This window comes from Tenrec ecaudatus, chromosome 10 (assembly GCF_050624435.1).
Source record: "Tenrec ecaudatus isolate mTenEca1 chromosome 10, mTenEca1.hap1, whole genome shotgun sequence".
Taxonomy (NCBI): Eukaryota; Metazoa; Chordata; class Mammalia; order Afrosoricida; family Tenrecidae; genus Tenrec; species Tenrec ecaudatus.
Genome location: NC_134539.1, coordinates 122,536,769 through 122,561,659, shown reverse-complemented (window position 1 = coordinate 122,561,659; position 24,891 = coordinate 122,536,769). Strand labels below are relative to the sequence as shown.

The window sequence follows — 24,891 nt, the reverse complement described above, 5'->3', positions numbered from 1 at the left end:
CATAACTAGACTATAGCCAAGAATATTTGTTTTAAAGCTATATAGTAATGTTAATAACTGAATTTCTGCTGTCAAGTATTTTTTCTTTAACAATTCAGTTTTCAGTTATTACTACGACTTAATTTTGGAATGCACCCTAAAAAGAAACCTTGAGCTCATTTGCAGTTGCTTCTCATTCTCTCTTATCCTTAGTAACCCCTTCCCCTTCCCTCTCTCTCTAGATGTGCCATTTCTGGACATTCCACCGAAGTGGAATCATGTGATGTGACCTTTTGTGTCGTACTTTTCTCACTGAGCCTGGTGTTTCAGAGGATTACCCATGTGGTAGCATGCATCAGTCCTTCATTCCTTTTTAGAAATGCCACATTTTGTTGATCTATTCACTAGTGGGTTTTATATGGGTTGTTGCTGCATTTTTATATTATGAATATTGCTGCTGTAAGCACTCATGTCTAAGTATTTGGAAAATTTTTTTTTCATTTATCTTGGGTAGATCTGATATGGTCAACTAACCTTTTTAGAAACAAAGTGATAGTCATTTTACATTCCTACCAGCAGGGTATGAAGATGCTACTTTGGCCACATCTTCACCAAATTTGTTAATGATTATAGCCATCCTAGTGGGGATGAAGTGGTGTTTTAGGGTCATTGTAGTTTGCATTTCCCTAATGACCAGAAACAGTATTGGACATTTATTTCATGGACTTTTGGGCCATTTGTATATATTTTTTGAGGTAATGTCTGTTTCTTTTTTCTTTTGTTGTTTTTTTGTAATGTCTGTTTCTTTACCCAGTTTTTAAAAGATGGAATATTTATTAGTGAGTAATAGTGGGTTTTTAAATCATTTTAAATAGTGGGTTTTTAAATCATTTTAAAACTCTTACCACAAACCATACATACATCAGTTGTATAAAGCACATTTGTATATTCGTTACCCTCATTCTAAAAACATTTGCTCTCCATTAACGCCCCTGGCATCAGCTCATTTTTCCCCCTCCCTCCCCACTCCCCTCACCCTCATGAACCCTTGATAATTTATAAGTTATTTTGTCATATCTTGCACTGTCTGACATCTCCCTTCACACATTTTTCTGTTGTCCATCCCCCAGGGTGGGGGTTATATGTAGCTTCCTATAATTGGTTCTCCCTTTCTACCCCACTCTCACCACTGGTCCTGAAGGGATCATCTGTCCTGGATTCCCTGTGTTTCCAGTTCCTGTCTGTACCAGTGTACATTCTCTGGTCTAGCCAGATTTGTAAGGTAGAATTAGGATCATGATAGTAGGAGTTGGGGAGGGAGGAAGCATTTAGGAACTAGAGGAAAGTTGTATGTTTCATTGTTGCTACACTGCACCCTGACTGGCTCCTCTCCTCCCCGTGACCCTTCTGTAAGGGTATGTCCAGTTGTCTACAGATGGGCTTTGGGTCACCACTCCACACTCCCCCTCATTCACAATGATATGATTTTTTGTTCTTTGATGGCCTGAATACCTCATCTCTTTGATACCTCATGGTCACACAGGCTGGTGTGCTTCTCCCATGTGGGCTTTGTGGCTTCTGAGCTAGATGGCTGCTTGTTTACCTTCAGGCCTTTAAGACCCCAGATGCTATATCCTTTGATAGCCGGGCACCATCAGCTTTCTTCACCACATTTGCTTATATACCCATTTGTCTTCAGTGATCGATCGTATCATGGAGGTGAGCACACAATATGATTTTTCGTTCTTTGATGCCTGATAACCGATCCCTTCGCCACCTCTTAATCACACAGGATGGTTTGCTTCTCCCATGTGGGCTTTGTTGCTTCAGAGATAGATAGCCGCTTGTTTACCTTCAAGCCTTTAAGACTCCAGACGCTATATCCTTTGATAGCCGGGCACCATCAGCTTTCTTCACCACATTTGCTTATGCACCCGCTTTGTCTTCAGAGATTGTGTTGGGAAGGTGAGCATCATAGAATGCCAGTTTAATAGAACAAAATATTTTTGCATTGAGGGAGTACATGAGTGGAGACCCAGTGTCCATCTGCTACCTTAATACTAAACCTATAAATATGTACACATAGATCTATTTCCCTATCCTCATATATAAATACATTTACATATGTACACACCTTTATTTAGACCTCTATAAATGTCCTTTGCCTCCTAGCTTTGTCCTCTATTTTCTTTTACTTTCCTCTTGTCCCACTATCATGCTCAGCCTTCATTTGGGATTCAGTAATTCTTGGTTACATTACCTTTGATCACGCCCTACCAGGCTTCCCACACCCTTTTCACCACTGATTTGGATCACTTGTTGTTCCCTTGTCCCTGGGTTTGTTAGCACCACTTCCTTAACCCCCACTGCCCCCCTTCCATATCCCCTGGAATTGTCAGTCTTGTTGTTTTCTCCTCCAAATTGTTCATCCAGCCTATTTTAGTTAGACCTGCCGAGATAATAACATACACAAAAACAAGACAGAGCAACAAAAGAAAATAAAAGAAAACAACAACAAAAAGCCAATGACAAAACAAAACAAAAAGACAACTCAACAACAAAAAAGGAAAGTTTGTAGTTAGTTCAAAGACTGTTTGTTGGCCTTTAGGAGTGTTTTCCTGTCTAGTCTGATGGGGTGCCAAGCCCTGGCCCCAGAGTCTATTTTTGGTCTTCCCTGGGGACTTTGTTGCTCTGTCTGTTAATTGTTTTTAGCTTTAAGTGTGAATGAGTGAAGATTTATAGAGCAAATCTGATTTCTTTTCAACAATTCATACCCAATTCTCCATCTCTTTCACTGCCATCAACTTGATTCTAACTCACAGTGACTCCATAGGACAGGGTTGAACTGCCCCCGCGGGTTTCTGAGACTGCTCTTTCTTGCAGGTGTAGAAGGACACGGCTTTCTCCCTATACACCATTAGGTGCATGTTTGTTCGCTTTTCCTCAGACCATTTGTTAGGAGCTAATCCAGTAGGGGCCAGAACTCTCATTCTAGCTGCTGTCTCTGCAGGTTCCTCTAGTTTCATGTTTTAGGCGCAGTCCCTACAGTGTAGCAACACTCATCCCACTCCTCTGCTTTCTCAGCCCTTCCTGCTTTCTGAACGTTGTCCTCGGCGCCTTCTGCCCATTTGACCTCAGATGGCTGATTCTTCTAAGGAGTTGATGATTCTAAGGAGTGCATAGCTCCTTAGTGTTACTGCTGCCATCTCATATACCTATTTAATGTTGGCCCAAAAGTGTGCCAGTGGGAGTGAGTTCAGTTCCAGGCCTGAAGGGCGAGGAAGGGCCATACTCTCCGGGTGCCACCTGTCTTTAGCCTTACTTAATGCTGTCTTCTGAAGTGGAAAAGCTCTATTTTGATTAAGTGTCATTTAGCCACTGTTTCTTTCAACCCTCGTTTGGTATTGTGTCTAAGAAATCATGGTCTACCCCAAAGGTCATGAAGATACTGTGTTTTCCTATAAGAGTTTTATGGTTTTAATTCTTACATTTAGGTCTAATGCATTTTTGGATTTTTATATCTATTGTGAAGTAGGAGTTTATACTTTTTGTATGTGGATATCTAATTGTCCCACTACTATTTCTTGAAGAAACTATCTTTTTTTCCCCCAGTTAATTATCTTGGTATCTTTGTCCAAAATCAGTTTTCTGAAATACAAGGTTTTTTCTGGCTTTTTAATTCTGTTGATCTATAGTCTGCCCTTAAGCCAGTGCCACACTGTCCATTTGTAGCTTTGTTGTTAATTTTGACATTGAGAAATATGACTTCTTTAGCTCTGCTCTTTTTTTCAAGATTGTTTTGGTTTCGTTGTTATATTTATATGAATTTCAGGATCAGCATGCCACTTTCTGAAAGAAAGGAACCTGGGATTTTGAGAGATTGTATTGAACCTCTATACCAATTTGTGTCGTATTGCCATCTTAACAATAGTAAGTCTTCTGATCTTGGTGGTGAAATACAGTTCTCAGCTGCCAGCACAAAGTTGGTGGTTTGAACTAGCCAGCTGCTCCAAGATGTAGCAATCTGCTCTCATGAAGATTTACAGGCCTGGAAACGCTAGTGTCGGCCTACTTTCTTACTTAGAATTGACTTGATGGCAGGGGTTTGGTTTGGTTTGGTTTGGGTGTTTTGAATCTAGTAACATGGAATATTTTTACATAAATTTAAATTTTAGTGTTTTAAGAATGCAGATCTTAAAGTTCCAAATGTATTCCTGTTATTCTTTTTGATGGGGTTCTTTGTAAATGGAAAATTATCTTTATTTTTTGATTGCCCAGTGCCAGTACATAAAATGTTAATTAATTCATAAACTCATTTATTCCATCCTTAGCTAGCAAGCTCCTTTTGATTATTTTGCCTCCATTGGCCACACCATACATATAATATCTTGGACTGATTGTAGTCACTTTAGATTTCACCCAGAGCATTTTGTTGGTCTCTATATTAGAAGCATATTAAAATAGCATTTTATGTAAATCATTAGGTTTAGTAATTGCCTTTAGCGTAGTAGTGCCTTTAGTTTTGGAATGCACAAAAATCCATAGTTTAAGGTAGATAAATGTAATTTGTGATGGGAGAATCTCTTGGCTTTGCATATAGCCCATTATTGCCTAGCATCTGTAGCTCAGTTGTCATCCTGTGGTTTGTGTACCTTACTTTTTTTCGTTACCATATTTGCCTGCTATTGAAGCATAGAGAATTTTAAACTAGTTTAATTCATTTGTTCCCTGTTAGCTAGGGGCAAAACATTAAACTTTATGTGTTCTGAAACTATTGATTTTTAAAACTTTAATGTATTTTTCAGGGTCAGTTAAATGAAAGCATGGATCATGGGGGAGTTGGATCATATGAACTGTAAGTTTATATAAAAAGATTTTTCACTGTGTTCTTTCTTTAAGGAAGTTATATCAGCTTTAGTTCATAATTCTCCTGTAACTCCAATAACTTTTCTTAAAATACCCAGTCATATTTATTATTTTATTGTGTTTATTAATTCTGATCAGTATAGTAACATATGTAGAGTTTGAGATCTTGTATTGATTTTTAGAAAGGCTAGGCATTCAAATTCAGAATATACAGAAAAGGATCTGAGTTAGGGATCTTGTAGAGAGCTGGGGAGAGTGGTAGTTTAGAGATAGAGTTCTCTCCATCCAGGAGGAAGACCTGGGTTCGAATCTCTGCCAGTGCCCCTCAAATGTAGCCCCTACACCGCTGCCAGTGGAGACTTACATGTTGCTGTAAGGTTGAACGGGTCTCGGACTGAGACAGTCTAAGAAGAAAGACCTAGTGATCTACTGGGAAATCACCCAGCAGAAAGAAAGACTACAGATCTCTCGCTGCGGTTCAGCCCTGTTAGAGTGGAGAGCCTACGCCCTCAGCGGCAGCCAGCAATCACGGCAATGTGAAGAGCTACATTTCTAACCTTTTCTTACTAAAAAGTGTTAAAACCCTCAAAAATCAAATGCTTCTTGTTTTGCTTTTGATATGAAATTGAAACCAAGAGTCACTTAGTGTTAGTTCTTTTTAGGCAAGTTCCATTCGGTACTGTCTACTCCAACCTCACGGATGCTTGGGGCCTTGGGATGAGTGGAGATTGAGAAAATCATTCATATTGAGAACATTTAAATGACAGACAAAATTATCATCTCTTGCCATTTTAAAATAAAATTAATACATATGGATGTTTTATTAGCAAGAGTTTTTGTAGCACAAAGATTTGAAACAATTGAACATCTTTAGAAAGCATCCAGATTTTCTGCTTATATGACCAAATGAGGATGGATACTACACAACCTCGTAAACATTTTAGAATGAACTAAATTGTAATAACTAGCAGGCTTTTTTTCGTTGTCACCTTAATTAGCTTGTTCTAGTTTGGAGATATTTGATGCTTATGAGAATAAACAATTGATACCCCCCACCCCCAAAGGGATGAGTAACAGAAATGTGGGTAAAGGGAGACAACGGACAGTGTAAGATACGAAAGAATAATAACAATATATAATTGATCAAGGATTCAACAGAGTGGGAGGGTTGGGGGAGAGCAGGGGAAAACAGAGGAGCTTATACCAAGGGCTCAAGTAGAAAGAAAATGTTTTGGAAATGATGATGGCAACATATGTACAAATATGCTGCATACAATTGATGTATGGAATGTTATAATAGCTGCAAGGGCCCCCAGTAAAATGATATTTTTTAAAGTAAAATAAACAATTGATAATACCTTCTGTGAACAAGCAAATATGTGAGCAGTCATCAGGTCACCTCAGTCTTAACCTCCTGCATCATTGAAGCATGATTTGTCTTAGAGCATCAATAGACACTTGTTGTCATGTACTTTTTAATTTTATTGTATTGGATTGCATTTTTCTTCTCTTTGTAAGAATATGCTGAAGATAATTTAACATTTCTGAACATTTACTTTTGGTTTTGCTTTTCTCCCCAGTGGCCTGGAACATTGTGAGAAATTTGAAATCTCAGAAACTAGTGTGAACAGAGGGCCAGAAAAAATCAGACCAGAATGTTTTGAGCTACTTCGAGTACTTGGTAAAGGGGGATATGGAAAGGTAGGAAGTAGTCTTCGACAGGAGAGCTGTTGTCTGTGTGGGGTAGTTGAGTTGTGCAACCTAATTCCAGCAGTCTTCTTCAGTGTCCTTGTTAGCCACGAGTAGCAAAGGCGAGTGTGATTTGAAGGATGTGCAGAAGCATTGTTTTTTTCTCTCTTTTTGACCACCACATACATAGTAAAGCCTGGCACATAATAAGCCCTAGTAAATATTTAATGGATAAAAAATAGGCCATTGTGTCAGGCAAAATCTGTTACTGGTTAAATATATACATATTATCTTTTGAAAAATAAACAACATTTCTTACTTTCTGGAGACATGGTCCATTAAGTTATTACCTTTTATTGAAGGCTTAATTTGAAGTGATTTTCTTTGATTTACAGTATCTGGAGCAATAGAGAAAACGGGGGAAGTATTCCTAGTTTTATAGATCTGCTCAAGGTTAGGATCACACTTGTGTGTTCGTTCCAAGAAAATTTATACCTAGACATTTTCTACCAAAAGATAAAATATGGGTAACAACTTGGTTAGGAATGTGTTTAAAATCTATTTATGTAAAAAAATAAAAGAACTATTTGTGTGGTGTTAATTCTCGCGGAGCATGCTATCTATACTTAAGGTTCAAAGGCATGTTTTAATACGTTGCAATCATTCTGAATGTTTAGCACCTCACTTTGAACCACGAGTGTTTTGCTGTTGGATCAAAGTGTATTGCGATCATTCATTCTTATGGACCAGGTAACAGTAATTCCATTCAGCTATTATCAAGTGGCTCTATGTGGCACAGTAGTAGTGGCATACCTGGGAGAATTTTCTGAAATATAATTTCTAGGTTTGGTATTATGCCTGTGGAAACCCAGATTGTAGTGCATCATTCACCGTTCATTACCCTGAGTTTGCCGCCAGAGGGCAGCAAGGCAAACAGGAAAGTGGAACTTGCACTACTAAATCTTCCTGCTCTCTTAGCTGATCGTTTTTTGCACACACGCCTTCATGGTGGTTTTATAGAAATATGAACTGATGGACCATTCATTCCCTAAAAATAGGTATTCAGGGAATGTGACTGGCATATTGTGGCTTTCAATAATGCTTAGTCAAACACTTCTATTTTTTTATCCAGGTTTTTCAAGTACGAAAAGTAACAGGAGCAAATACTGGGAAAATATTTGCCATGAAGGTGCTTAAAAAGGTGATTCGCCGCCCCCCCCCTTTTCCCCACAGTATACCCTTAATTGCTGTAAAGTCAGTTTCTTGACCTAAAAGTTCTCTTGTCAAAAAGTGTGCTTGTAGCACAATTGTAATTCCTCTTAGAATGTGAGGTATTTTTGTGCCTTTTTGTTTTAATTTTCTTGGTGAGAGAAGGAACAGCACTTTAATTCTCTTCTGAAGAAACTTATTAAACTCTGTGTTCAGGTCTCCATCCTTAAGTATGAAGCATATACTGCTAGCTCTTCACACAGCAATTTTACAATTATGTATTGATTTCTTATGATAGTAAAAAATTTTAGTCTCTTTTACTCTTCCCTTCTCCCTATTCCCCCATTTTGCCTAGCTTTATTGGAATGTTCTATTGTCTTCCCATATTTTTCAACATCTCTGTGAAACACCTTATAGTAAAGTGTTCATTGGTCAGACTTTATTAATTTATCAGTTACTTTGCAAATTATTATTTTCCTCGTGGCATTCCTTTAGAGATCTTTTATCCTTTGGTTCCCATCTGGACTGGTGACTGTAGGCACACTGCATCGAGATGACATATTGTCTTCTAAATACGTTTTTCGTATTTAAACTTACGCACTTGTTGCAGGATCTCCTCTGCAGCTGCTTTGTTTTTTAATTTCCATCATTCAATCACAGATTATACATCTCAGGCCATTTAATTTCCATCTCTAGCACAATTCCAGCTGCCTTTTGTCTTTCATGATACTGACTTTTAAAAAAAGTTTAGGCCAATTGTTTGGTAGAAGGTTCTTTAGTGTGGAGGTGGTTCTTTTTTAAAATGAAAACTTTCAACATTTAAATTTAAGCTCACATAGGTGCCTTCACTTGTTTGTTTTTTTGCACTTTCATTGCGCTTTAGCGTATGTGAGCTACATATCAGATCTGTTAGACCATCATTTTTGCACGCCACAACTTCAAACAGCTTTTCAAATCTCCTAGTAGTTGCCATTGTTATCTTAGTGCTTGGACTCACGAGCCTTTTTATGTCCATATAGCTCACTCTTTGGTAAGGTTAATTCAATCACCTGGTTATGATGTTGTCTATCAAATTTCTCCATTATACAGTTATGTTTTTCCCCTTTACAATTAATGTCATCTGTGGAATGATATTTTAAAACTCTGAGTCTCCTATCCCATAGTAATATTTCACCCAGTGGTTTTATTATCCATTTTTCCTTGTATAATCTGTATCACCATTTAAAAATCCATCCAACTCACTGCCATTGAGCTGGTTCAGACTCATAGTGACATTATAAGAGAGGGTAGAACTGCCCCTGTGGGTTTCCCAAACTAGCTCTCTATATAGGAGTCAAAAGACGGAGCTATTTCTGTGTTTAGCACTTTTCTATATTTGTGGCATTCTTTGTAAAAGAACTTTTCATACTCCCCTTTTAAATGTGATTTTTTTTTAAAGAGCTGGTATGAATACGTAGGTTTAAGTTTACTTATTTTGTGGTTGGGAGGAAGACGGTGCTTTTGAGTCCCTTAAGGAATTACAGTCTTGGAAACTCACCAGGACAGTGCCGCTCTGTCCTACAGCATCGCTGTGCGTCGGCTTTGACTCCACGGCAGTGAGCTTGGTTTTACTTTGTGGTGTAATAGAATGCGCCAGGTTTACCTTACATGTTAGCTCAAAATTAGCCACCCTTCCAAGGGACCTTGGCTCCTTTTTGGTGGCGAATGGGACTTAAGGTGCCACCACTCTTGGTGCCTTCTGTAGCCATCGCCAGGGTTTCCTAGGATTTAGTCATGGATTCAGATTGACATCCCAAATCCAGATCAGTTCCGCCATGTTGTTCTTCCTCTACCCTCATTCCATATTTATGTCTACAGTTTTTCACAGTGAAAACCGTGGTGACATAATTAATTTATTTATTTGCTTAGTTTTATAATACATGCATCTAGTTTAGGAATTACAATGCCGGTACTTTTATCAGCTACATATTTATTTTGCATGATTCAAGATTTCTTTCTCATTCTTTTTATATTTATATATAGGCCACTAAAGGTCCTCAGTCTGAAGTTAACTTAAATATCCATTTTATCCTTTTGTGGTAAAATTATCAGTGTCACATACAATTAAGTTAACATTTTTGTTACATTCAGTTTTATTTCTCTCCCCCATCCTTATTGAACTAATAAATAATTTATATAAAATATTACCATGGTTCAAAAGTCAAATTGCTATTTTTATTTTTAAATCACATTAGTAGTACTTCCCTTAACCAAGAAAATAGATGATAAAACCCTTGAGACTTCACTACAAAAGCGTGCTTAGAAATTCCATTCCCTTTCCTATACTTTCACTTTATCAGTGTTGGTTTTTTTGTGTCTATTTTTACAGAAAGAAATAGATACTATATGTTTCTATTTTCCCTTTGCTAGAAATAAGGTAGCATACTACATATATTGCTGTGTTGTACAAGCTCTTTCGCCTTGTGTTCATAGAGCTCTTCTGCATTCTTTTTACAACTTCCTTATGGAGTATGTAAGTATTCCATACAGTCCATTCCAATGCCCTGTGTACGAAGATCAGGATTGTGTGTGCAGTATTACCTCTTAGAAATAACTCTCTGCCTCACGGCGACCCCAGAGGACAGGGTGGAACCCGCCCTGTGAGTGTCCGAGACTGTGACTCTTGACGGGAGTAGAAAGCCTGTCTTTCTCCAGCCGAGAGGCTGGTGCTTTGGGGCTGCTGACCTTTCAGATTGCAGCTCAACCTGCAACCACTATGTCACCAGGGCTCCCTTACAAATAAAGTTGCAGCTGATAAACTTGTATTTATGCTTTTTCATAGTATTTGAACTTTACCCACCGGGATAATGTCTTTAAACGTAAACTTCAAGAAGCAAAAACTCACTGCCATCAAGTTGCTGCTGACTCATAGCCACCCCATAGACAGGGTAGTACCACCCCAGGGAGCGTCCAAGACTGCAACGAAAGCCCGTCTTTATCCCTTGGAGTAGCTGGTGGTTTCAAACTGCTGACCTTGTGGATTTAAGCCTAATACTTAAACTTAGCTTGTTCAAAACAATGCACCATTTCCCCCTCTTTTCCCCCCCTTCTTTTCCATTTTCTGTTATTGAATGGTGCATTATCTTATTAATGAAGTAGAAACCAGGGTTAGTCAGCAAATGTTAATGTTGTACTTAATACCCTTTCATTTTTTCCTACCTTCATTTTCTTAATTATTCTTGGCTTGCTTTACTAGCCTCTAAACAGATCTTATTGCCTCCCTAAAACTCCACACTGCTACCAGAACTCTGTCTTAAAACCAAAGGTTATTCACTATCACTCACCTCCACGTTACTCTTTGCCTCTACGCTAAGGTTGTGTACCGTTGCCTAGATGCCCAGGCTTTCCATTTCCTCCCCTCAGCCTAATTCTCCAACCGAATCTACTACTACTTCTAACCATACGTGTCTGTTAATGACTCCTGCACTAGGATGCCTTTTTACTCCCCAACTTTCCTATTCACAACCTTTCAAGGTGCAGCTTAGCTGTCCCAGTCCCTAGGAAGACTTCTTGCAGAGGAGATGCTCTCCTCTCACCCAGAGCAGCAGGTGCTTCCCTCCAGTGACGCGGCCCTGAGGCCGCTCCTTCTAGTTCCGCTCTCGTGGCACGGAGCCTGGAGCAGAGTAAACACTCTTAGTGACTATAGGAGTAAACCCGATCAACTTACAGATTTGTAAAAACATGCATTCAAATGCTCTTTTCAAAAAATCCAGAGTGTGGATGTGTATCAGAAATGCACATCTTCCACCACTCCTGTCTCGCTCTATTGTAGGAACTATGATGAGTAGTGTGATATTGGTGAGAAAAGCACAACATAGATTTTTCCAGTTACTGTAGAATGAAAAATGCCTACGATTTTGTTCTCATAGATCATCTCTTTTCCTTCAGGCAATGATAGTAAGAAATGCTAAAGATACAGCTCATACGAAAGCAGAAAGGAATATTCTGGAGGAAGTGAAACATCCCTTCATCGTGGATTTAATTTATGCCTTTCAGACTGGTGGGAAACTCTACCTCATCCTCGAGTATCTCAGCGGTCAGTATACACATTGTGCGTCCTCCAGAAACTGGGTCAAAATAAAACGATTTTTTCCAGTAAGAAAAATTCCCTTTCCCAATGTTACAAAATTACTCTTTCAAGAAATTGCATGTAACCAAAGGTTTCTATTTACAGGCAAATATAATGGAAATTTGAAGATTTTTATCTGTAAAATGTTGTCTTAATCTTACCACAATCACTGAACAAAATAAATAATTGATGCACAGTCATCAGATTGACTGTATGGAGACTAAGATAAGATAATTCAAATAAAGCCATCAGAGAATTCTTTCCTACTCTGAAATGGAAAGTCTTTGAGAGTGATAAGATATAAATGTTTTTGCAATTGGATCTTTAGGTTGGACTGTTTGGTTAATGTAGCCATACTGGTGTGGCATGCACTTTACCTTGGGGATTACTCACATTCGCCAATGCTTGCGACCTCCTAGGGCCCCAGTTGTTCTCTACCAGTTATAGATTCCGGTGTCTTTTTTTTCTTTCCTAAGAGGAAACAAAGCAAGTTGTCTTGGAGTTTGGGATGATGGTGGAAAGGGGGCGGCGTTCTTGCACAGATGGCAAGCTGGGGGTCAATAGAAAAGACAGTAGATGGGGCGCATGCCTCACTCTGTACAGTGTAGAAGAATCTGATAGAGATACTTTGTATAAAAACCACTTGTCCTCATTTGTGTCCTTCTACTGGTCGGCTGCGTTGGGGTCACTGGGGGACAGAGAAGCAGGGGTGGTAGGCCAGGGCTCGGGGCCACCCTATGGTCCTCATCCTCTGGCTCCTCCGGCACTACAAGTGATTTTTTTCTTATTCTCTCATGCTTCCCCCTTTCCTCCATTAAAAAAAGTAATTTATATTTACATTGGTTTATTTATATTATTGTAGATTTATAAAATTTCACATTATTTCTTATTTTCATTATTTTGATGTTGTGTTGAGTATGCATTGAATTGCCAACACATGGTCAGTGGTTCAAGCCCATGAGATGCTCTTCAGGAGAAAGAGGAGGCTGCCTGCTCTTATAAAGTCTCAAGGTCTCCAGAAATGGGGAACAATAAGACGATGAGGACAAGAATGAAGAAAATGTTCTAAAACATCTTGTGATGATTTTACAGCTCTTCTTCGTGTGATTGAACTGTTGAATTGTGTGCTATGTGAATTATTTGCCAGTGAAATTACTGGAAAAAGAGAAAGACTTAGAGTCTCAGAAGCCCTGTATATAGTTGCTGTGGATCAGGTTGGCAGTGGGTTTGGATCTGCTTTTTACAAGGCTGCCATCAGATTTCTTGTCTCATCCACTATCGTTATAGCTCTGGAAAATACAGAATATGGGGGTTTGCAGATTTTTTAAAAAACATTTTATTAGAGGCTCATACAACTCATCACAATCCATACATATACATACATCAATTGTATAAAGCACATCTGTACATTCTTTGCCATAATCATTTTCAAAGCATTTGCTCTTCACTTAAGCCCTCTGCATCAGGTCCTCTTTTTTCCCCCTCCCTCCCTCCCCGCTCCCCCCTCCCTCATGAGCCCTTGATAATTTATAGATTGTTATTTTGTCATATCTTGCCCTGTCCAGAGTCTCCCTTCCCCCCTTTCTCCCAGGGAGGAGGTCACATGTGGATCCTTGTAATCAGTTCCCCTTTTCCAACCCACTCACACTCCACTCTCCCAGCATCGCCCCTCACACCCCTGGTCCTGAAGGTATCGTCCACCCTGGATTCCCTGTTCCTCCAGCTCCCATATGCACCAGTGTACAACCTCTGCCCTATCCAGTCCTGCAAGGTAGAATTCGGATTATGGTAGTTGGGAGGAGGAAGCATCCAGGATCTGGGGGAAAGCTGTGTTCTTCCTCGGTACTACATCACACCCTGACTGACCCATCTCCTCTCCTAAACCCCTCTATGAGGGGATCTCCAGTGGCCGACAAATGGGCCTTGGGTCTCCACTCTGCACTTCCCCCTTCATTCACTATGGTATATGTGTGTGTATATATATATATATATATATATATATATATTCTTTTTTTTTTTTTTTTTTTGCATGATGGCTTTTACCTGGTCCCTTTGGCACCTCGTGATCGCACAGGCTGGTGTGCTTCTTCCATGTGGGCTTTATTGCACGCATTTGTCTTCAGCGATCATGTCATGGAGGTGTGCAGCCAATGATATGATTTTTTGTTCTTTGATGTCTGATAACTGATCCCTTTAGGACCACGCGATCACAAAGGCTGGTGTGTTCTTCCATGTGGGCTTTGTTGCTTCTGAACTAGATGGCCGCTTGTTTATCTTCAAGCCTTTAAGACCCCAGACACTATCTCTTTTGGTAGCCGGGCACCATCAGCTTTCTTCACCACATTTACATGTTCACCCGCTTTGGCTTCAGCAGTTGTGTCGGGAGGGTGAGCATCGTAGAGTGCCAATTTAATAAAAGAAAGTATTCGTGCATTGAGGGAGTGCTTGAGTAGAGGCCCAAGGTCCTTCCGCCACCTTAATACTAAACCTATAAATGTAGACACATAGATCTATTTCCCCATCATATATATATATATATATTTGCGTGTACATGTCTTTGTCTAGACCTCCATAAATGCCCCTTGACTCCTAGCTCTTTCCTCCATCTCCCTTGACTTTCCTCCTGTCCTACTACCATGCTCCATCCCCACCTGGGCTACAGCTATACCTCTTCTCTACGCAACCTTCCCCTTGATCATTCCCCACCAGGCCTGCAGCTCACCCCTCTCTACCATTTTGGGTCCCATGTTGTTCCCTTGTCCCTGTGTTTGTTGATACCACTTCCTTACCCCCTCACCTCCCCCTATCCTAAGTTCCCCTGGAACTGTTGGTCCCATTGTTTTTCCTCCAGATAGTTCATCCAGCCTGTCCTATTCATACAGACCTGTGGAGGCAATAACATGCACGAAAACAAGACAGAGGAAAACAAAGCAACAGTATACAACCAGATAACAAAACAACAACAACAAACCACTGACAAAGAACAAAACAAAACACATCATGAAAGAAAAGCTTGTAGTTAGTTCAAGGATCGTTTGTTGGCCCTTAGGAGTGTTTTCCAGTCCAGTCTGTTGGGGCACCACGCCCTGGCCCCAAAGTCCACTTTCAGCATTCCCTGGGGACCTTGCCACTCCATTCCCTTGCTGTTCCGCTGCACTCCCCCAGTGCTGTGCCTTGGTGTGGTGGGATCAGGTCAGGTGCAATTCCCACTCTGTGTCTCCGGTGCTGTCCCCTGTAGCGCCCTTAGTCACTGAGGGGCATCATGTCTCATGGTGGGGCCAGCCATGTTGTTCTCTCTGTGGACTGGCTGCTCTACTCAGGAACATCATCCTCACGGCCTGGTCGACCAGGATGTGCTCCACTCTCTCCTCCTCCCCCTTCATCTGCTCCCGTCTGCTCTGGTCAGATATGTCCCTCTCCCGGAGCTGCAGAATCAATGTCGTCCTTTGAAACAAATTCTTCTTGGGGGAGGGGCAGGAATCCACTTAATTTTTGGTGCTGGGGCCAGCCTCCCAGACCTCTCCACTGGTTCCCTACTCCACACCGGGATATTGCATTCACACCTTGCAGCACTGGGTTGAAGTCTGGTCCCACTTTCCCGGATTTGCTAATTTTTTTTTAACAATTTATTGGGGCTCATACAACTCTTATCACAATTCATACATATACATACATCAATTGTGTAAAGCACATCTGTACAGTCTTTGCCCTAATCATTTTTTTTCTCCTCTTTTCTTTTTTTAGGATTTGCTAATTTTTAAGGCTAGTTTGCCCACTTATGGGTAAAATGTTAGGGAGGCTTTATTTAAGATTTTAAAAAAATCTCTGGCCTAGCATATATGAATATTTTGTTGTTTGTAAATGTTAAAGTTATAGTGTTAAACATACATGTTTCACATAAAAATAAGAATATGCTAAAAATAGAATTCAGAGGACTTTATTTTAAAACCTTTAATTTTGAGAGGTATGTTTTATTTTTAAGGGACTGTTGGTTTTTAAATTGTGGTTAGAAGGACAGAACAAACCCTCATTAAAAGTGAGGTAGAAATAAAGATTTCTCTATTTCTCAAGTATTTTCTTTTTCTTACCAGGAGGAGAACTCTTTATGCAGTTAGAAAGAGAGGGAATATTTATGGAAGACACAGCTTGGTAAGTGACATCTTCGTGGATGTAGGATACAGGTAATGACGAATTAAAAGCAGAGATCCATTTGGGACACTGTGGGCAGTCACATGATTCAGTAAATTGTCCTGAGGTCACTTAGTCACTCAGGACTTCGGGGGAAGAAACAGTTTGAGAACTGGGCCGCTTTTGGAGGTCACATCATCCCTTTGCCCCAGACCTTGTGTGGAGTACTGTTTGCTCCATTTGGTCCCGGCAGAACCATTCTCAAGGCTGTCTTTCCTTGAATTGGATAAAGTCTTGGCTGGGGGTGAGTGTGCCTTTCCTGTGAAACTGTGCGGAGCCAAGGAAAGAGTCAACAATCTTCTCCCCTCTTTCCAGACTTTCCAGATTGCAAACGTAGTCTTAGGGAGGTGCTAAGCCAGTCTACATCCTCTGTGGCTGGGGATGTGGCCAGGAGGGGATCCCCTACATCTTAAAATGGCATTTGCTTCAAATTTCAAATAACTACCTCTTTCTTTGAGGTGACAGTATTGGGTAACAAATCAGTGTATCCTAGATATGAATTAACTAGAAGCAGCACTTTTATGTTTTGTTTTGTTTTTCCCTACCTTAATTACCAAACTGCATTCCATTGTTTAATTTCAGGCCTTTTCTAACCTAGAAGCTGCATTTAAGAGCCGTAGGGATGAAGGGCTTTTTTCTGGAGGAGGCTCTCAGCCCTGGTGGAGGCGGTGGTTTGTGGTGGTGCTGACCGTGAAACTGCCTCAGTCCTCTAGGACACTCCCTAGCCACCCTGGAGAAAACTGCAGGATTGCAACCTGATTATGCAGCTAATATTGCTTGTGTTTTTCCGGCTGACTCAGCATAAGTCTGAGTGTCACACAGTTGTAGAGCACGGGTCGGGGTGTGGCTGCTATGGGCTTACACTTTGTATAGTGTACGGCTGCGTGAAGTGAGGGGTGAGGAGGCTTCTCAGGGTCAAGGCACAAAATAGCTTTTGAAACCAACACTTAATCTTTCAGAACCACAGTTCCGATTTCCTCTGCGGGTGGGAGTGGGCGGGAGAAATTTGCTTTGGCCTGAAAGACTACTGACCTAATTCCTGCACAGATAGAACAGATCCAGCGACAATTTGGCATATTCTGAACTTCTTTGTGATTTTAGCAGTATCTTCAAATGATGAAAGAAAACATTTTATAGTTTCACTAGAATGAGCGAAACATAAACGTTTCCATGCCTTTTGGGCAGCAACCTATGCCGTCTCATCCCCCCATTTCCAAACCCTACAAATTTGGTCTGTGGTGCATGTCCGTTTCTTTGAAGAAATTTTATTCCATGCATAAATGGCTTCGAGTCGATGACTCCTTTTAATTTTATGAAATCACTTTTATTTTCAGCTTTTACTTGGCAGAAATCTCCATGGCTTTGGGGCATTTACATCAAAAGGGGATCATCTACAGAGACCTGAAGCCGGAGAATATCATGCTTAATCACCAAGGTGGAGATATACCGTAAAAAATTCTATAGTAAATAATCATCTTCAAATCCTCATTTTCAAAGTTCCATATACATCTATCTTACTATATACATTTTAGAACTTAGAACATCTTGATACTTGCTGTTATTTAGTTATTTAGGCCCTTAAGGTTGATGAGACTAAATGGCCACTCAACTGCTTTTCTTGGCTTAATTCTTTCTTTTTATAGCTCATAATTCTTTTGAAATTCTTTTTTTTTTGAAATTCTTATGTAAAGTGTGATGAGTAAAAACCAGTCCAAACATTAGTCTTGATTTGTTCTTGAATTTGGGAATGCAATCTTACCTATAAAACTGAATTTTTCTTTAGAAAAGGGGTACTTTTTATGATTAATTTTTTGGGGGGAGACAATTGGAATGAACCAGTTTTTGATTCAGTCATATAGAGTGTGTTTAGTGGGCATCAGTTCATCCCTGTTTGCCTCAGCAAACATACATCACAGAGACAAATTTCTTAGGTAACAATAGGTACAATCAAAAGAACTCTGACTACAGCTAACAGAGCTGCCACAGACACTTGAATTTATGCCCGCATGCTCTGGGCCGGGTATACCTGGCCATTTACTCACATGCTTACGATCCTTAGATATCTACAGCACACATGAGGTAGTAACTGTTTTGAACTCTTGGACAGAAAGTGGTATTTAGATAACAGACTAGTATCGTGTTCTTAATTGTACTGCGGTTTGTTTGTTTAAACGATACTCTTAAGCCAGAACTGTGCCATGCCTGAGATGGTGTAGCTACCTCCTACTTCTGTTACTCTACCTCCCCCCCTTGTTACTCTGAACTAAGGCAAAGAATAGTTTGGGAATGACTAGTTAACTTCTTTGACCTATTAATTTTAATGTATCAGATGGTTCTTTGAAAATAGAAATGATGGGAGGGAGGAAAAAAATGCGGAGCTGAGATCAAAGGCTCAAGTAGAAAGAAAACACTTTGAAAATGATGATGGAAATGTACAGATGTGCTTGACACAATGGATGGATGGATGGGGTGTGATAAGAGTTTTAAGAGCTCCCAATAAAAGTATTTAAAACAATGAAAATAAAAATGATATTTGTTCTATGCCCATACCTAATAGGTATTTAGTTTGAATCAAATACCCCTTTCTTTGAAATGAACTTTCAGTAGTGGCACTCCCAGGGTGATGAACAGCTGGATACCTAATGACACAAGTGCAGCGGTTCTCGACCTGTGGGTTGCGACCCCCTCGGGGGTTGAAGGACCTTTTCACAGGGGCCGCCTAAGACCATCGGAAAACACATATTTCCTATGGTCTTAGGAACCGAGACACCACTCCTCTGTCCGTCTCCCGGTCCGCCCACATGCAGACACGCCCACATAGGAGTACCTGGCATGAAGACTGTTACCCATGCTACACCATGCTTCAAGACAAAATTTCATTTATTTGTAATTCGATAAGTATTAGTAAGTATTTCACAGTATATAATTACATATTTTTGTGATTAATCACTATGCTTTAATTATGTTCAGTTTGTAATAATGAAAATACATCATGCATATCAGATATTTATATTACGATTAATAACAGTAGCAAAATTACAGTGATGAAGTAGCAACGAAAATAATTTTATGGTTGGGGGGGTCACCACAACATGAGGAATGGTATGAAAGGGTCTCGGCCTTAGGGAGGTTGAGAACCACTACACTAGTAAAACTAACCCTAAATGGGAATGTTCTTTGTGTAAGGTGGGGAATTTCTCAGGATCTGAGAAGGTTCTTAGCCATATAGCAATTTTTTCACTCACCTGGTAACATCTGGCAGCATAAGCTAACTTGGTATAGGTGATTTTCTAAGACTTTTAAGAACTCTTAAGTCACAGTCCATGGTAATACTATGTCTGAAGTACAATGTCAAGCCTTTGTTAAAAGTATGTTTATTAAGGTCTGTCTATCACACTTTATTAAGAACTAATGAAATTACCCCCTAGGGCTTCTCTCTCAGTCCTGACTACTTGCTGCTATTGACAGTACAATTTATGGGAGAATCATCAGGGGTGGGCCATTCACTCACACCTCACAGGAGCAGTTCTGTGCAGGGTATCTGGGGAACTGGAGCCAATGTAGCATCTGTAAAATGACACATGAAGATAGTAAATGTTTCAAATTCTTGGACAGAAAATGGAATTCCCCTCCCAGCCCTCACCCCCCATTCTATTTCACTCCTTTAGTAGTTCATGTGTTTAGCAAAGACACCTTGGCTCTAGTTTGAAAGATACAGCATCCCATTTTATAGATGCCACTTTGTTGATCCTTGATATCTTTTAAAAAATGATGCAGGAAAAATGGAATGGATGTCAATATCTTATGTGAGATGTTCAAACACTATACGTATTTAGAATTGTCAGAATAATCATTTGTACTTTTTTATTATAGGTCATGTGAAACTAACAGACTTTGGACTATGCAAAGAATCTATTCATGATGGAACAGTCACACATACGTTTTGTGGAACAATAGAATACATGTGAGCTGCATGTTAAAAAAAATACACCTGGTTGGGGCTAGTAGCTAACTCTTACATACTTTAAGTAATTACACGCTAACTTATGTGGAGCACCATTTGGTTCTGTATCTTGTTTTTAAAATTTTAACTTCAATGATAAGCAAATGGGTGAAATGGGTGAATTTTTTTGGACATATTTTTCTCATTGTAGGGCCCCTGAAATCTTGATGAGAAGTGGCCATAACCGAGCTGTGGATTGGTGGAGTTTGGGAGCATTAATGTATGACATGCTGACTGGAGCAGTAGGTGCACAGTTAAAAGCTGCATGTATTTTTTTTAATTGTTCAATTTCTCTGTAATTCTTTTTTGAATCTTTTAAAATTTTATTTTATTTTATTGGGCGCTCTTACAGCTCTTATCACAAACTATACATATATCCATTGTGTCATACACATTTGTACATATGTTGTCATCATCTTTTCCAAAACATTTTTTTTCTACTTGATCCCCTGGCATCAGCTTCTCATTTTCCCCCTCCCTCCCCTACTCTCCCTCCTAAAAGCTGCATGTATTATGGTCTGTGCTGAATGGTTATTGAATTACTGTTACCAGAGACCTACCTTGTGCGTATTTATAATGTTACCAGTCCAATTTACTTTCAAAGTTCAGCCATTTATTAAGAACATTCATTATGAAAAATAAGGACACCTCATGATTATATCACATCCCATACTTTTATAAAATTTTTCACTTAATCTCTGTTATGGCAGTTCTGTGCAATAGATATAGAACAAATATTGCCCCATTTTGTAAATGGAGAAATTGATGCACAGAATCATAGGACTCAACTGTTACTGTTTTGTTTTTTAAAAAGCCCCTACCGTTGAGATAATTCCAAATCAGAGTGACAGCATAGAACTAGTCCATAGAGTTTCCAAGGCTGTAAATCTTTATGGAAGCAGATTGCCTCATCTTTCTCCTACAGGGAGGCTGGTGGGTTTGAACTATTAACCTTTCAGTTAACAGCTGGATGCTTAACCACTTCACTAGGGCTACTCATTATTATATAGCAAGTTAATGATGGGGCCCTGGCTTCCTTCCAGGACATTATTGTTTGCCCTGTCTTGTCACTTAAACACTTTTGGTCTTCAGCAGTCAGCTTATTTTACAGAGTACATTTCTTCTGTGCACAATTGGCTCATTTTGGAAATACATAATATGTTTCTAATTTTTATTTTTTATGCTAATTCTTTTTAATTCTTTTCTACTCTTAGCCGCCATTCACTGGGGAGAACAGAAAGAAGACGATTGACAAAATCCTCAAGTGTAAGCTCAATTTGCCTCCCTACCTCACACAAGAAGCCAGAGATCTGCTTAAAAAGGTACGGTTCTTAAATGGGCACACCTGCTAGGATCTCTTGTTACTGTTCGTGCCCCAAGTTGAGTTGAGTCCAGCTCGTCGTGACCTTATGTACAAGAGTATGAAACCCTACCCCGTCTTGTGTCATCTTCAACAGTAGTTCCTACACTTGCGCCCGTTGTTGCCGCCACTGGGTCAGCCCTTCTCTATGTAGCTTTCTCTCCATTTTGTGAAGCACATCTCCTTCTCTAGGGATAGATCCTTCCTTCCTGACAAAGAGACACTTCCTGTATTTCTGCAACACATCTGGCTTGATACATTTTATCATAACTTTTGAATAAAGAATCATACACATTTTAAAGAGGAAAATCCTAAAAAAATTTTAAAACTTAAGTGAGTTAGATGAAAGTTTACTTAGCAGATCATAGTTTTACATTCATCAATTTTCATACATATTCTGATTCAACTCATCCACTTTGATCCCCTCGATGTGCCATTGCTTACTCAACTTCCACTTCCTCCTCGTGTTTTCTGTTTCCCTTCCTCCTACTTTCCTAATCCTTTGAACTTTGTCCTTGGGTAAATGCTTCCCTTTTGACTTGAATGGATGATTAATAGGGAGGTGAATTCCGTCCCAGATGTGAAGAGTCGGCCATAGTCGTGGGTGTCACCCCAGACTCTCTGACCAGTAGCTTGGTCTCTTTTATAATTTTGAGTTCTGTTACACATTTTCTCTCACTCTTATCAGAACCTTCTAATGTGATCATTTTTAGAGAAATTGGTAGTAGCAGCTGGGCACCATCTAGTTCTGGTCTCAGGCTTGTGGAGACTGATGGTTTTGTGGTCCTTTAGTCCATTGGACCAATTATTTTCAAGTGGCTTGAGTTTTATCACTTTCCCCTGATAGTGAGAGACTAGTAGTTGCACATTAGATGGCTGTTCAATAAATTTTTTTCTTTTTTTACATTTTATTAGGGGCTCATACAGCTCTTATCACAATCCACACACATATATATACATCAATTGTATAAAGCACATCCGCACATTCTTTGCCCTAATCACTCTCAAAGCATTTGCTCTCCACTTAAGCCCTCTGCATCAGGTCCTCTTTTTTTTTTTTCCCTCCCTCCTCAATAATTTTTAAGGCCTAAAATGCTGCTGACCAAAGTTGGATATAAAACATTGTTATGCTCATTGACTATTGTGTCCCTTGAGACTGTGGTCCTAAGCCTCAAGTCTAGCTACTTCTTCAAAGTGTTTGAATATGTCTAAGATGTGTTTATAACTTTGTCTCCCATATGCTCCACGACATTCATGGATATATTTGCAACAAAAGTAAATATGCATATACAAATATCCTCTGTCAACCTCTATACATTTACTCCCTTTCTACCTCTTCCACCTGTTCAGTTTGCGTGTCTACCCAAGCATCTTCTCAAAGATCCCTACTATTGCAGGAATTTATACATAACAATGTTTGCCTGTTACATTTAAATCTTGTAAATCTCCCAGTGTTTTCCCCTGCCGCCATCATTTTCCCCCCCAACCTCCCTCTTACTTGTCTGCTCTTTAGCCCCTGACTTCCCCTAAAAGCCTGCAAATTTTGAAGGCCAAATGTGTTCAAAGATTTTCTTTTCATTAACCAAAATTATATTTTCTTAAGGCAAATACAAAAGCAAACTCTTGGGAGGGGAAAAAAAGAAAAAAAAAGTCAAATAGATTAAGTAAGGTTTATCAAGTTTTTGTTGTTATCCCCCTAAAGCTGCTAAAAAGAAACGCTGCTTCTCGTCTTGGAGCTGGTCCTGGGGATGCTGGAGAAGTTCAGGTAGAGATCTTTGCATTTGATGTTTTAGAGGATGCTAATAGTAATATTATCTACTTGTCAGGGTTTTATGTAGTTGCTTTTACATTTAACCTATCTTGTGATTTATAACTTAATAGTTAATCTGTTGATCTGTAAAGTCTGTTCCCTTGATTTTCTTTCTTTTTGTAGGCACATCCATTCTTTAGACACATTAACTGGGAAGAACTTCTGGCTCGGAAGGTAGAGCCTCCTTTTAAGCCTCTGTTGGTGCGTATACATGAAGGCTAGTACTCTGAAGGACCTGGTGCTTTTTAAGAATAAGAAAAGCTGAGAGCAGTCTGAAGCATTATGCTTATCTTTAATTCTGTACAGTTTTTGCCTATGACACTTAAATGCTGAACGTAATCGAGTGTTTTTGTTTTGTTTTGCTTATTATTAATTTAATCACCTTTTACACTTTTTAAAGTCCCCTTTTCAGAGTAATGTCTCTGGTATATATTTTTTCAAAACATAGAATACACATTTATGACTAAATGAATTTAGTGCGTGTTAGTTTTTTCCTTACCTCAGAACTGGAAAAAAGATTGTTTCTGTTTTCAATTTTGAAATGTAAGTTGAGGATGAAAAGAGAGACTTCTTTTATTATCTGATTTGATCTACTTTTTTTTAAATCATTTTATTGGGGGCTCATACAATTCTTATCACAATCCATACAAACATCAATTGTGTCAAGCACATTTGTGCATTCGTTGCCCTCATCATTCTCAAAACATTTGCTCTCCACTTAAGCCCTTGGTATCAGCTCCTCATTTTTCCCCTCCACCCAGCTCCCCCCCCCCACCATTTGATCTAGTTTTTACCTGTACACTTGTAAGGAGAATAATTGGCCCTCATGTACTCTACTGTCCAGTTTCACTATCATCAACTCAACTCCTCTTATGTAAAAATCGAATCACTACCATGCCATCCTCACACTTAAAAAGCTCACTGGTTTCCTGCTGTCCTTCTGGTTCATTTCGGTAATGATTTAATCAAAGCCTGTACATAGATTGGTGAAGTCTCTTTTCATCTATTGATTTCCTCACCCAGTTCTCCCCCTGGGGATCTGTTGAAGAAAGTGGATGTTTTAGAGCATCTCATACTTTGATTTAGCTGTTTTTTTTCCTTATTAGGTCCTTGACTATGTTCTTCCATTCCCTGTATTTCTCAGAACCTGGTAGTTAGATGTAGAGGCTTGATCCAGTTCAGATGAAACTTTCTTGGTGTTGTATAATTTGATCTTAGAGGCTTAGTGCAGTTGTATTTCATCCAGTGATGTATGTGATCATTGAACCTGGACTTTTATCAGAGGTTTTCAACCAGAGGTGATTTTGGCAGTGTTGGGAGACATTTTGTGTGTCATGCTTGGGAAAAGGGGGTTCCCTTTGGTAGCTGGGGAGTTGAGGCTGTAAATATGGTAAATATTCTAGAATGCCAAACCAGTCTCCACAACAAAGAATTATCAGGTTTGAATTGTCTATGGTGCTGAGGTGTAGAAACTAGCCTAGTTCCATGATTTTACTAAGGGTTCCAAATCAATATTTCTTTCTTTTTTTTTTTTTTTTCAATATTTATTTCTTGTGTCTGATACTGGGGTGTAACTAGATACACTGGGAAAGCAAGAAGGAATTCAAGAAATCGATTTGGTATGTAGAATTGAGGTGATAGTATTCTCCCACCCAAAACAAAATAAACAACAACATAAA

General features: G+C 39.4%; 1 protein-coding gene across 3 annotated transcripts in view; it reads left to right on the top strand.

Annotated features, from left to right (window-relative positions):
- The window catches only part of RPS6KB1 (ribosomal protein S6 kinase B1), a 40,459-nt gene that overhangs the window by 6,745 nt on the left and 8,823 nt on the right, over window positions 1-24,891 (top strand). For 2 of the 3 annotated variants that reach the window (XM_075561494.1, XM_075561496.1), the window contains exons 2-12: window positions 4,785-4,834; window positions 6,426-6,546; window positions 7,667-7,735; window positions 11,671-11,818; window positions 15,943-16,000; window positions 17,374-17,474; window positions 19,913-20,003; window positions 20,194-20,284; window positions 21,257-21,364; window positions 23,105-23,167; window positions 23,336-23,413. In XM_075561494.1, coding sequence (XP_075417609.1) covers window positions 4,785-4,834; window positions 6,426-6,546; window positions 7,667-7,735; window positions 11,671-11,818; window positions 15,943-16,000; window positions 17,374-17,474; window positions 19,913-20,003; window positions 20,194-20,284; window positions 21,257-21,364; window positions 23,105-23,167; window positions 23,336-23,413 — 978 coding nt within the window. The remainder of the gene's footprint in view (window positions 1-4,784; window positions 4,835-6,425; window positions 6,547-7,666; window positions 7,736-11,670; window positions 11,819-15,942; window positions 16,001-17,373; window positions 17,475-19,912; window positions 20,004-20,193; window positions 20,285-21,256; window positions 21,365-23,104; window positions 23,168-23,335; window positions 23,414-24,891) is intronic. The other variant, XM_075561495.1, reaches the window with a different exon arrangement.